This window comes from Rhipicephalus sanguineus, chromosome 3 (genome assembly GCF_013339695.2).
Source record: "Rhipicephalus sanguineus isolate Rsan-2018 chromosome 3, BIME_Rsan_1.4, whole genome shotgun sequence".
NCBI classification, from domain to species: Eukaryota; Metazoa; Arthropoda; class Arachnida; order Ixodida; family Ixodidae; genus Rhipicephalus; species Rhipicephalus sanguineus.
In genome coordinates, this window is record NC_051178.1 from 210,409,130 (window position 1) to 210,422,447 (window position 13,318).

The following is a 13,318-nucleotide window of genomic DNA, read 5'->3' on the forward strand; positions in this document are numbered from 1 at the left end:
AATGCATTTAAGCGCGCAGGCCGCGCATCCTGGACTTCGAGCCGCCCATCATTCCGCTCCGTGTGCACACACCGGCGTCGCCATGCCGACAGCGATGGGAAGCAACCTGCGAGGGGGGCAGTCGGACATCACCACAATGGCGTAAGTGCGCCCCCGTTTACAACAGCGATGTCAATCTCACTGCGGAGGCGAAAACTTGGGCGACCTTGCGAAAGGTATGCGACGGAGCGGTTATTCTCGTGTAGCGTGAAACGGCGATGCAGTGCCACCGGGATGGCTCGGTATTAACGACAGCGGCCAACATTCGGGATCCCGTTCGTGGCAGGCTATTTTTCGATGAAAGTAGAATTTAAAAGCGATCGAGTTTATTAATTTAGGCGCGTGTTAAGAGTTCTCGGGTGGCCCAAGTTACACCACAATTCTAGGTTACGAGCATCTCTCTTGCTTTCAGACGTCATGGTCAAACAACTAACCGCGGATACAGCGCTAGACCCCTGCGCCCCCTTTCAAAGGGTGACATTCTCGTTCCTCTTCAGGTTGGTAATATGGGTTTTAACCACAGAGACAAAATGGGAAAAAGCTGTTCAGATATGAGGCTAGAGTATTGCGCAAACTCGTCGTCGCCTTTATAGCTGCGTTCCTCAGCCTCCTCAATAAAATTGTAGCTAATTTTGTTCGTTATACCGAGGACCCGACATTTCTTAACCGAGACCTTTTATGAGAACAGCCCGTTCACTATTCGTGCGCCGTTCGGACAATCCAGTTCTTGCAGTTACTGCAGTACTACAGCATCGCTTCAAGAACATCTATCTTATTTCACTTGCGTAACACAAATCTTTATTATTTTAGGTGGATGATCTATCTATCTATCTATCTATCTATCTATCTATCTATCTATCTATCTATCTATCTATCTATCTATCTATCTATCTATCTATCTATCTATCTATCTATCTATCTATCTATCTATCTATCTATCTATCTATCTATCTATCTATCATCTATCTATCTATCTATCTATCTATCTATCTATCTATCTATCTATCTATCTATCTATCTATCTATCTATCTATCTATCTATCTATCTATCTATCTATCTATCTATCTATCTATCTATCTATCTATCTATCTATCTATCTATCTATCTATCTATCTATCTATCTATCTATCTATCTATCTATCTATCTATCTATCTATCTATAATCTCGTAATGAAATCTTCATCTCACTGCCTACTGCGCAGCATGTCCTTCCTAGACGAACTGGCCAGCCCGTACATGAAGAACGGCACTGTGGTAGAGATGGTGCCGGACGACATGATCTACATGATTCACCCGCATTGGTACCGGTTCCCTCCCATGAACCCTCTCTGGCACAGCCTCCTAGGCTTCGCCATGGTCGTGCTGGGCATCATCTCAGTCATGGGCAACAGCATGGTCATGTACATCATGACCACCACCAAGTCGCTACGCACACCTACCAACATGCTGGTTGTCAACCTCGCCTTCTCAGACTGGTCAGTGTGCAAATGTCCTGCCACAAAATGTTCACGAGCCTGTAGCCATGGTTCACTCTACGGCTTTGTAAAAAGTATTGGATGTATCACATAACTGGACAGTGCTCAAGCGCCCCTTGATCGAGTTAATCCATAGAACGACAGTTTCGGTGGTCAACAGAAATGGTAACGTTTGTCAGTAGTACCGTGACCTCCGAGATTGGCTCTGGCACTGTGCCGTTGCCAAACGGCGCGCTACGAGAGCCAATCTCGGAGGCCACGGTAGTACACAAACCACTGCGAGCTCCTCTGTTAAACTGATGGTACAATTAGTAAGCTGTAAAGTTAATCATGTCAACGCTTAAAAAGAGTCGCAACAGCACTTTCATTGGTAAGCTAAAGGGCGGTCTTCGACAACCCACAATATTCTTGATGTATCTGTGCTTGAAAGTGCTAACTTAGCGTTCATTCCATCCGAACGGTTTCACTATACAAAGTACGTACGTGCAACGTAGGTACGTAGCCAGTATAGGTAGCGACACACACCCCGCCCTTCGCAGGTACCTTAAAAATGGACAGTTGTCATTATGACTCATCTATTCAGAGACGGCCTGGTGTTCAGTACTATCAGTGACGGCCGTACCCTTCTGGAATCGTCTAAGACGCAATGAATGAATGAATGAAAACGTAATTTGTTAGAAATGTGCTGCCGTGCCAAGGAAAGAGACCCCCATTCAAGGGGGCTGTGTGAGTAAACTTTCCATTATGCAGAAACTCCTGAATGTATTCCACGGTACAATATCGGGTATGTCACGTATTAGCAAAACTGGGCCAGTTCGGTGTAATGGGTGAACAAAGGCCAAAAACAGGAGACGTTCACCCATAGGATATTATACTGGTGTTGTTAGCATTTGTATAAGCTTAGGGTCTTCTATGCTGCCTTATAAGCGCTGAGCTATTATCCCTGCAGAGAAGCAGAGATAGCGGCTCATTCATCTGTGCAAACTATCTCTCTCGACCACGAGGATCACTCTGGGATGTCGTGACGCCCATTCGTGCATCCCAGGTGCATGATGGCGTTTATGATGCCGACGATGGCGGCCAACTGCTTCGCCGAAACGTGGATCCTGGGACCATTCATGTGCGAGGTGTACGGCATGGTGGGCTCGCTGTTCGGCTGCGGCTCCATATGGTCCATGGTGATGATCACCTTGGACCGGTACAACGTCATCGTGCGCGGCGTGGCAGCAGCGCCGCTCACGCACAAGAAGGCGGCGTTAATGATCTTCTTCGTCTGGTTTTGGGCTCTCGCCTGGACGTTGCTGCCCTTCTTCGGCTGGAGCAGGTATGGTTTTACCGAGCACCCTGCCAGGAAGGCATTACAATAACCACCGTTCGTTGACCTCAATAGTGAATCGAAGCAATGGATCCACAACAACGACAACCGAGTGATGTGCAGACTAAGGATCTTATCTTCAACTCGCACTATCCAGCTGGTCTCACTCACACATTCAAGCTTCCAAGCAGAAAAAAGAAAGCGCAAAACGACAGGGCAAAGAAAGGACACAGACCATGACACCGAGGCGAGTGCCGTAGTTTGTAACCTTTCTTCGTCCTGGCGTTTAGCGCTTGCTCATAATAATGAACCAACCAGCCCAAGTGTGTACCCTATATGCTCTAATTCAAACTTCCCTGCACCGCCAAAATTTCTCACAACTATTTTTCATGCTTTTATTTCCCTTGGTACTCTTAAATTGCGAGATGACAACGACAGAGCTAGTGCCTTCGACTAAAAGGGGCCCTGCAACCCTTCTCAGAACATGATCAGATGCTGCCAATCGGTAGTCGAGGCTTCTGCGAACAGGTGAGCCAAGCATTATAGCGCAGCACTGGGCATGGGAACTTACAATTAAGTTTCATAGTCAGTTATAAATAGCGCGCTTTTCTCTCGACTGAATTAGCATTGAAATGTAACACACTTTTCATTATAATCTTTTCTAACATAAAACGTGCAGACATGTCTCGACAAATGATGCCATAAGCACAGTTTGGCTTAGGACATCAATTTCGCACACGGCCATTGACTGAATGAGCACCGTGAGCTACCGCGGCCGCCGTGGGTTGCCGTGACGTGCCCGCGCTGCGCTCTCTATGCTAGAATTACCCACGATATAAAATTACACCAGCGCACTCAAACACACTGAAAGTGAGCCGCGCGTTCAAAGAAAAAAAGAATGTGCTCGAGGTCATGACGCGTGCACTGACGTACGGACGTAGCTTCTTGCCCACTTGTCGCAGTGAATGTTTACAAGTACGCAATGAATGTTTACGTCGCAGATATGTACCCGAGGGCAACATGACGAGTTGCACCATCGACTACCTCACCAAGACACTGCTGTCGGCGTCGTACGTGGTAGCGTACGCTGTGGGTGTCTACTGGACCCCGCTCTTCATCAACATCTACTGCTACTCGAAGATCGTGCGCACCGTGGCGCAGCACGAGAAGCAGCTGCGCGTGCAGGCAAGGAAAATGAACGTCGCCTCGCTGCGCGCAAACGCCGAGCAGAACAAGACGAGCGCCGAGGCCAGGCTCGCTAAGGTAGGTGTGTTATTGCGCAACAAATGCTCAATAATGCCAATCAGTTCCGCGGAAGTAAACGTTCACGAAAGGTAAAACTCAGCATCTGTAGCACGAAAGTACCACCAGGAGAGAACAAAACACTAGTAAATTAAGTGCACATTAATTCGCTCCCGCGCTGTAATCTAGTAGCTTCCTGCTTAGCTCAAATGCAGAGCGACCAATTTGGAAGTGCGTTGGCCCCGCGTTCGAATGCTGGACCAAGACGAAGTTTTCGTCAACTAGAAATGTTTCTTTCTGAGAAATTTATGTGGATTTCTCTCGTGGCTTCCTGCTGCAAATGAGTGGATGAAAAGCTTTCCCTGTAGTACAAAAAACGCCAGGCCTGTGCGGAAAGCGCAGCAGTCACAGCGCAAGCTGGAGGAGCGGCGTTTCTAGAGCCCGTTCTAAACTCTCTTGGGCCTACTACTACAAGTACACATGCAAGGTACCCACTACGCCATAAATCATAACTTTTGTGAAGTTGAGAAGCACCCACTACGCCATTACCCGTCATCTGCGAAGAAGCAAGGTACCCGCTACACATCTGCAAGGCATTATGTGCACGTTGTTGATGCCACAGCTGATGACGATGAAGAATTATGGCTGATCCCTTTGTAATGGATTGGAAGCTATTAACGACCCACTAGTTACGCAATTCGCATTGTGTGACGCCCGGTCGTTAGTTCACTCTCCTACCACGCCATATAACATATGTTAACGTGAGAAAGAGAGATAGAGAGGGAAAGTCCTTTGCTGAGGCCCTGATGAAATAGATCATGGGGGCCTTATGGGCTTCCTTGGCAACTAACACAAGTATACTTGCGAGGTTCCCGCTACGCTATGAAACATCATAATTTTTTTGAAGTAGGGAATCACGCAATATGCCATTTTTCGACATTCTGCGGAGAATCGTGGTATCCGCTAAACACCTAAGGCATATTGCGCACTTTGTTGATGCTGTGCCTGATGACGATGAAGTATTATGGCTGAGTCCTTTGTAATGGGTTGGAAGCATTCAACGACCCACTCGTTGCGGAATTCGCATTGTGTGACGACTGGTCATAGAATTCGCGCTGTGTGACGCCTGGTTGTTATTTTACTCTTCTACCACGCTATATTACATGTGTTAATGTGGTTCCTTCCCGACATGAAGCCTGTATAGGGTATTTTTGCAAAGCACTTTCAACACCGGCATGGCTCTGTGGTGGAATACTGGGCTTCCACGCAGATGGTCCAGGTTCGATTCCTCCTTTTTTTCTATTTATTATTATTTTTTTTGCATTCGCGCGATAGCGGCTACTGGCACCTGCGGAGGCGGCGGCGGTGGTTAACTACGGCGCCAAAAACGGCTGTTGTTGTGATCTTGTAACAGCTTTCGCTGTAAAATTGTGTCAGTACAGGACGACCTACTTTAGCTTTTCTCTGGATTGAGTGACGCGCAGCTCGCAACAAGTGTCTCTGTCGCGTTGTTAAGCATCCATAATCGCTGTTTCTCTTGCAGATCGCCATGATGACCGTCGGCCTGTGGTTCATGGCTTGGACGCCGTACCTGACCATCGCCTGGGCCGGCATCTTCAGCGATGGCTCCAAGCTGACGCCGTTGTCTACCATCTGGGGCTCGGTGTTCGCCAAGGCCAACGCCTGCTATAACCCCATCGTGTACGGCATCAGTCACCCCAAGTACCGAGCCGCCCTGGCACGCCGCTTCCCGTCCCTGGTGTGCGTCCCACCACCGAGCGCAGGCGACGACACGCGCTCCGAAGCCTCCGGCATCACCACCGTGCCGGAAGACCGCGTCATGACGACCGAAACCTAGACGACATACGGCGCCACTAAATTCGTCACGTAGGATTCGGAATTGGAGCATCGTGTTAGCCTCACAGCAAGCACCAACAGCAGCGCACAAGATGATCAAAAGGTGCTCGTTCTGAAAACGGCTGAGAATCAACGCACGCACACACACACACACACCGCCGAGCGCAGGCCTATAGGTGAACGAGGTCGCACAGCTGCCAGTCCTGACACCACTACCCGGAGCCTATGAACGGACCCTAGGTTGCTTCGTCGAACGTGCGTCCAAATATCGCGACATAACTACTTCCATCTGCATAATGAAGAGTTAAGCAGCAGCGAAGGTAAATATATGACAAGCCTACTGTGGGTGTACTCCTGACGTCACTCTCATGCGACGCACGGTGTGCGTGATCAGTACCTAAAGCGCGGTAGATCGGCGACTACGTGGCTGCGCGCCAACGATCGCGAAGGTTGGTATATTCCGGCGGAACCGAAGTGCAAAGTTTCCCGTGTCTCAATCCGGTCGTCTTATACCCGCTCTTGTCACGCCGCTCTTTTCTGTCACTAAGGTAGCTCGCACGGAGCGTGAAATTGTGCGTTAGAGGCGCACACAAAAAGCGAGAGATTGCGACTTGCTTCTGCCACCACGTCCGCATTCAGCTGCCGTCCGAACTTATGCGCATGAACGATATCGCCGTACCTTCGGAAACCGCACCGTGTCTGCGCTACACTCTTGAACTGCCAGAGCCGGAGAGCGCTGCGTGTTAGCTAATAGGGAGTATTCATGCATCTAGCTAATAAGTGGCTCTTCGGCGCACTGTCGGTAACTTTGCTTCTCAGCCTACTCGTGCTCTTTCAACGCTCTTCCGCTCATCATCTTTAAGCGTGCATTAGTTTCACTTTCGCCGTGACATCGCGTAAATGCACCTGTCATCTATTATTTCGCAGCACCATGCGCGATGAGTGGATTCAGCGTACACAACGTTCTGCATATTTAGAAGATTTGCCAGGTGGTCTGGCATGCGTGCCTTGCTGTCGCACAGTCTGCAGGGGAGACCACTGACCAGAGACGGGTGCTTCAAATTCCCTTTTCGGAATGGCGATAACCCTCACTGAGAACTCTGATCATCGCCTCATTATACTATATGCGTCATGATACACAAAAAAGAGACAAAGTCCGGCAACAGCCTTGGCAAGGTCACTTGTTGAGGCTACGCCAGCACCTAAGGCACAAACACTGTGAAGTGCATGAGGTGTGTGGCCGACAACGTCTATGAATTTAATTAGCGTCTCGTGAGGGCATAAGCTTTCGCCTGTGCTCTCCTTAGCGTTGCCTAAAGGGACTGTGACTTTGTGTTAAATGTATTTATATATAACTGACCTTAATTACTATTTATCTTTCATCTAGTCTACACCTTGTGCCTTACCTGCAGAGCTTAGGGCTATTAGGTAAATAAAAACTCGAGATTGGGTGAGACAAGCCTGTAAACGCCGCGACATCCTGTGAATATGTGCTTCGCTCTGGCTGAATGAATCTGTCGAACGAGATTTTCAAAGTGCGGATGTGTGCATCGTCATCTTAGAGACCATGACGACATTGTGAATGTCCTCCACGTCGATAACTTCAGCAACAGACATACGTTTCTAAGGCGCAGCGTTTTTTTTTTCATCACGGCAGGATATAGCTGCGCACTTTTTCTGTATCATGCCAATCTTTTCAACTCTGTATGTATCACACATCTTGGATAGGCCCGCTTCTGTACCTTGTGATGAGAAACGACAATAAACAAAGAGCATGAAAAACGACCGTCGTTCTTGTTGTATTCATGAGTTGTTTCCCAAACACTGCTTGCATATAACGCACGTGTAAAATGACTTAGTCGGATGACTGGTTTGTTCGCCTCGATGTAAGACGTATTTGAATGTGCGAGAAAACAATGCGCTCATGCGCTTTGTTTTGCTAGTGCAGTACAATGTTTTCATGAAATTGGCGAAGCAGGCACAAAAGACACGTTCACGCGCACATAAAGAACACACACACACACACACACACACACACACACACACACACACACACCACACACACACACACACCACACACACACACACACACACACACACACACACACACACACACACACACACACACACACACACACACACACACACACACACACACACACACACACACACACACACACACACACACACACACACACACACACACACACACACACACACACACACACACACACACACACACACACACACACACACACACACACACACACACACACTTGATGGCTCACCAATTAACTCGTATTGTTTTCAGAGCTGGGTTGTGCACGCCCACGTAGAAAGCCCCCGGACTGCATCTTTAATTGCGGTAAAAATTTCTTAAAATGTTTGTTGGCAACATGGGCGTAGGCAGAAATTTTTTTCGGAGGGGGGGGGGGGGCACCTCCTTGATTTGAAGTGGGTGCCGGGCAGGCAGATGTGGCCAAGTGTCATTTTGGGCACTGTATGCCATAGCAAAAAAAAAAAAAAAAAATTCGGGGGAGGGGGATGGGGCACGGGCCCGGTGTGCCCCCCTCTGGCTACGCCACTGGTTAGCAACGTTCACCTGATTTCGTTCAGAAGTGGCAAGGTTAATATGTGTTAAATCTGACCGCTGTATCAACATGTGCGTAAGAAAGCGCCAGCCCGTGAATAAAGCTAGAGGCGTGGCATCTCGCTACCCGTTGCATGCAGAGAGAGCGGGTGTGATCCATTGCTTTATGAGCCTGACTGTTTCTAGCAGTAGTAATGAACTTACACGAGAACTAACAGAAGAATATCCCATTAAAAAAAAAAGAAGGCAATATGCATGCATCAGCAACCCTTCTGTCCTGCTGCACAAGACGTTCACCTTTTTCGACTTTTAACAGATGCGCATTGTTATTGATTTTGCGGTTTTTCAGGATTAAACCACTGTTGTCCTTCCGGCAACAATGGGATTCTGCCGTCGTAGCTCAATTAGTGGACCACTGGGCGCGTTATCCAAAGGTTGCAGGTTAGGTCCCTGTCCGCGGCAAGTTGTCTTTTCGTCCACTTTACTCTCTCCACATCTATATCATAATCACTATAATGAACTTAAAACAGTATAATTAACGTCCCCCATGCCTTCCATGGCTTCATTATCTGTTGGTTTTCTTTGAGGTTGTATCAAGCAAATAAACGAGCCCTCAAAATTCCCTTGTTTCATTCGTGGCCTTCTTGGGCTACTGCTGCTCCGCATGCACGGTCGCGCTATGTAACTTTATTTCCGTGTGCCTTGTCCTACTGCTGCTGGTGTCACGTCTGTAGCACATTAACCATCTTGAAATATTTTGCCACTGCCGCTGTCTCAGAGCGAGTCAAACGCAGATTATATACGGCTGATTTCATTGCCGCTAATCGCTTCAGTGTGAAAGCATGTCAACCTAACGACGATCGTTTGCCTGCTCGTAACTCACACTGAAATACAAGAAGATTCCGTATTCATAACCTACTCAAGCTTGTATAGACACGCCTATTGCTCCGGCACCATGACAATTTATGTCTCATGTATTGTCAAAACTGCAAATAAACTTCAACTCCGACTAATCGAGGCGATATAGAATACTTCACGAAGGAAGCTACTTAAAAGCTTTAGCTGCCCATCAGTTGAGTTGAGGCGCCCACAAGAAAAAGGTACCGAAAAAAAAGAATAAATCACTGTTCTTACCTGGAAAATATGTTGGGCTGAAAATTCGGCCAGAGTACAACCATCTTCGCCGTTATGGACTTGTCCGTGAGAAGTTTCCGGGCATATTGCTGCCTTCTCCGCGATTCGCTAGCGGTTCCACAATGACGAAACGATACCTCACGACTCTTCGCATCTTGCGGATGCGCAGAACCACTCCGCAACAATTCTGTCGAGATTTCTTTTTTGCAGTGTTCCTTTGACGACATCTAAGGAAGCTGTCAGGCGACCGATCTGAGAAGCACGCGTCTGGTTGTTGAAAATCGCTGGCACGTATCCCGAAAAAATTGATTCGTGGTGTCGCCGCAGTGCGGCGTCCCAATCGTGCAAATGGCGAAGTTCGACGGCCGAAACATCTAGAAAAAGAGATAACAAAGTTTGTCACAGGCAGGAAAACCAGCGAGTGTGCGTGTAATCATGCGATTTGAGACATCGCGCCACCCATGAACATTAGTAAAAGAAGTGCTTAGAAGCCCTTGCCACCGAATGACGCGCCGGGTCAGCGAATTTACGTACCTGAAGGCAAACAAGACGCGGATCTTGAGAAACCCTTCGAATGAACTTCATGTTCTATATCGTCGGAGTGAAAAAATATTTGTTTTCACTGAATATTTATTCTTGAAGTTTAATGCGTCATCTCAAACATTTCTTACTACAAACATAGGTCGATCAGTAGTACTGCAAGCGCATGTGTTATTAAGGCCTTAGATGCCTCGTCAAACGCGAAAATTGACCGTAGGCATACTGCGTCAATGGCGTCAACACGAGGGATGCAAAAAATCATACGTCACGTGATGACGTCACCATATAACGTAACCGAAGTCACAGATCGCCAAAATTCTGACATCACCATATGACGCCATCGTTACGCCACATAACATGACGTCACATGATAAAACCAACACATGATAGTGAGATAACTGATATTTATTCTCCAACCAAAGTTACGAAAACACGTAAAAACCCGACGTTTCGGAACCAGCTCGGTTCCTTCCTCAGGGGGGACTGCGGCGGCTTGGCAGCGGCATCGACGAAGACGAGAGCCTGGTCTCGTTCGACTAGAGTGTACTCTAGTTCGACGTCGTATCATGGGCTACGCTCCGCGGTAATGCGTGGGGTCGTTAACCGCCGCGAGAGTGCCTTAAAGAGGCCGCTGCCAAGCCGCCGCAGTCCCCCCTGAGGAAGGAACCGAGCTGGTTCCGAAACGTCGGGTTTTTACGTGCTTTCGTAACTTTGGTTGGAGAATAAATATCAGTTATCTCAGTTTACTTACCCAACCAGACAGACTTCTGTCTAATGTTTACCTTCAATTCAACACATGATATCATCGCTTGGTCGAAGGTGGGCCGATCACGGAGGCAGTGCAAAAACAAATGTGGCGTTTTTTCCCCCTGAATAAGCGAAATACAGAAACCGAAACTCGGCTAAATTTCACGGGAGCGTGAAGCACGCCTAAGTATCTTTCATTTTTAGAACATGTGTAATCAAAATGAGGCAATTGCTGATCGTAGCGTGAACTTAAAAAGGCAGTTTTGAATACAAAATGAGCCAATTCCTGCCCCTGCTTGAATCTAACAGGGCCAGATACACAAAATCAGCAGTGCGTCAGCAATCGTGACCAAAACACCCAACGTGGCCGCATCCAATCTGTTTTGCGTCCCACTTGTTTCGTTCCACATTTACCCTTGGACGAGTTGGCACTAACTGAAGGACACGATGTTGTATAGGGCAAAACTCCTACGGCAAAGAATGGTGCGCCTGTTGCCTGAAAGGAGCGCTCGGTCTACAATTCTAGTCATCACTATTACGCCCATGCAACAAAGAACAGCACCGACGAAAGCACAATATAGCTATATCGTTCATTCGCTGCCGTTTAGATTTCTTTTGCGTAGCCAATCCCAGCTCAAATGAAATGCTCCAGTCTATAAAAGCCAAAACCAAATTTTACTCCTGAATACCGACGATCGTGGGCTATATAGATTTCAGCCTCAATATAGATTTCAGCCGCAACTGTACCACGAATTCCTACCAACTAGCACGAAGCAGTATACCCTTCAAAGTCATAGTATTTATTTTCTCGAAAGTCAATTACGATTTCTTTCTTAACGGGCTCAATGCTTTTTGTCAAGGGAATGAACACGATCTCAGAAGCAGCACGTCAGTGAGTGTACTCTATGATGTGCGAAACCGCTGTTCTGATAAAAAATTGCCAGGCCTGCGCGTGACACGCAGCAAAGTCGCAGCGAAAGCCGGAAGAGCGGCCTTTCTAGAGCCCGTTGTAGACTTTCTTGGGGAAACTAATACAAGCACACATGCAAGGTGCCAACTACACCGTAAATCACCGTAATTTTTCTGAAGTAGCGAAGCACCCACTATGCCATTTTTCGTCATTCTGTGAAGAAGCGGGGTACCCGCTACACATCTGTCAGGCATTATGTGCACTTTGTGCTGTGGCTGATGACAATGAGCAAATATGGCTGAGTTCTTTGTAACGGGTTGGAAGCATTCAATGACCGAGGCGTTGCACAATTCACATTGTGTGACGCCAGATTGTTGTTTTAGTTTTCTGCCACGCTATAATACGTATGTTCACACGATTCCTTGCCCGAAATGACGCCTGAATCGAGTATTTTTGTGAAGGAGTTGCAAGCACTAGCGTGGCACTGTGGTGGAATACTCGACTGCCGCGCAGAGGGTGCGGGTTAAAATTCCATCCGATCCTAGAAATTTGTTTCTCATTTCATTTTTTCTTAATTCACGCGATAACGGTTACGGACACCGGCGGCGGTGGACAACTATGGCGGCAAAATCGGCTGTTGTGATCTCCTAACAGCTTTCCCTCTAACTAACTTCAGCAGCGACAATGCCCTCTCCACGCTGGCCTATGTGACAGGCGCGCAAAAGACCACTTGCGTTAATATAAACATCTCTGGTTGCCACTGTTTTCGTTTTTCGCACCATTTCAGCATAAGTTTGCTTTGGAATTCCTACCTGAGGTACGCGCTAATACTGTACCCTGAGATATGCATAATTGCTTACGTTGCATGACCTCAGTTGTTCCGGATTGCCAAGTTTCCTCGTGAACCGAAAAACGATTTAAAAAATTTCGGTTTCACTCCAGAACGAAATAATAGATCAAGTTTCGTTTAAGTTTTTGTTCCGGTGAAAAAGATAGTTTTTTTTTTCGTTTTTCGTTTTTGGTTTTTGGTTTTGTTCCGTGCCGACATACTGGCGACAATATTTCTGTTCTTTTCGAGCACCCTAATAGACTCAAACAGTGGTTTGTACTTCTCGCAATGCGCACGCATGTCTCCTTCGTATTGCTAAACAACCTCGTGCTTTGTAATGAATGAATTTGCCTGTTTGTCCGCGTGTTGTGAGATCGAGAGTTCTACACCCGTGAAAAGAAGCCCGCCACAGGTTTTGCTGCCTGCGCCGTGGGTGTCGTGTATAGTGTTTCACATGGCAAGGAATATCGGCGCCATGTTGTCATTCTCTAAAAGCACGCTAGTCCTTGCAATACGAAGAATGTCCGAATGAGCCATAAAGGCCTCCAAGACGTAAAGTTTCGCACACCCGGCTTATTAATCACGGAGTCATCCCATCAAGCTTCCACCTGTTTTGGGCGTTGTTTTTATAGCTTTCGG

The 13,318-nt window shown here is 47.5% G+C and overlaps 1 protein-coding gene across 1 annotated transcript; it reads left to right on the top strand.

The window, feature by feature from the left end:
- Positions 1 to 24: 24 nt before the first annotated feature.
- LOC119388214 (ocellar opsin) lies at positions 25 to 7,722 on the top strand. Its single transcript, XM_037655880.2, has 5 exons — positions 25 to 141; positions 1,243 to 1,515; positions 2,561 to 2,839; positions 3,832 to 4,093; positions 5,616 to 7,722. The coding sequence occupies exons 1-5, from the start codon at positions 83 to 85 to the stop codon at positions 5,928 to 5,930; spliced, it is 1,188 nt and encodes a 395-aa protein (XP_037511808.1). The 5' UTR covers positions 25 to 82; the 3' UTR covers positions 5,931 to 7,722.
- The last annotated feature ends 5,596 nt before the right edge of the window (positions 7,723 to 13,318 follow it).

Coding starts and splice junctions, on each gene's coding strand:
- LOC119388214 (XM_037655880.2), top strand. CDS start 83: ATGCCGACAGCGATGGGAAGCAACCTGCGAGGGGGGCAGTCGGACATC. Junction 2,840..3,831: donor CCCTTCTTCGGCTGGAGCAG/GTATGGTTTTAC, acceptor TTTACGTCGCAG/ATATGTACCCGAGGGCAACA. Junction 4,094..5,615: donor CCGAGGCCAGGCTCGCTAAG/GTAGGTGTGTTA, acceptor TTTCTCTTGCAG/ATCGCCATGATGACCGTCGG.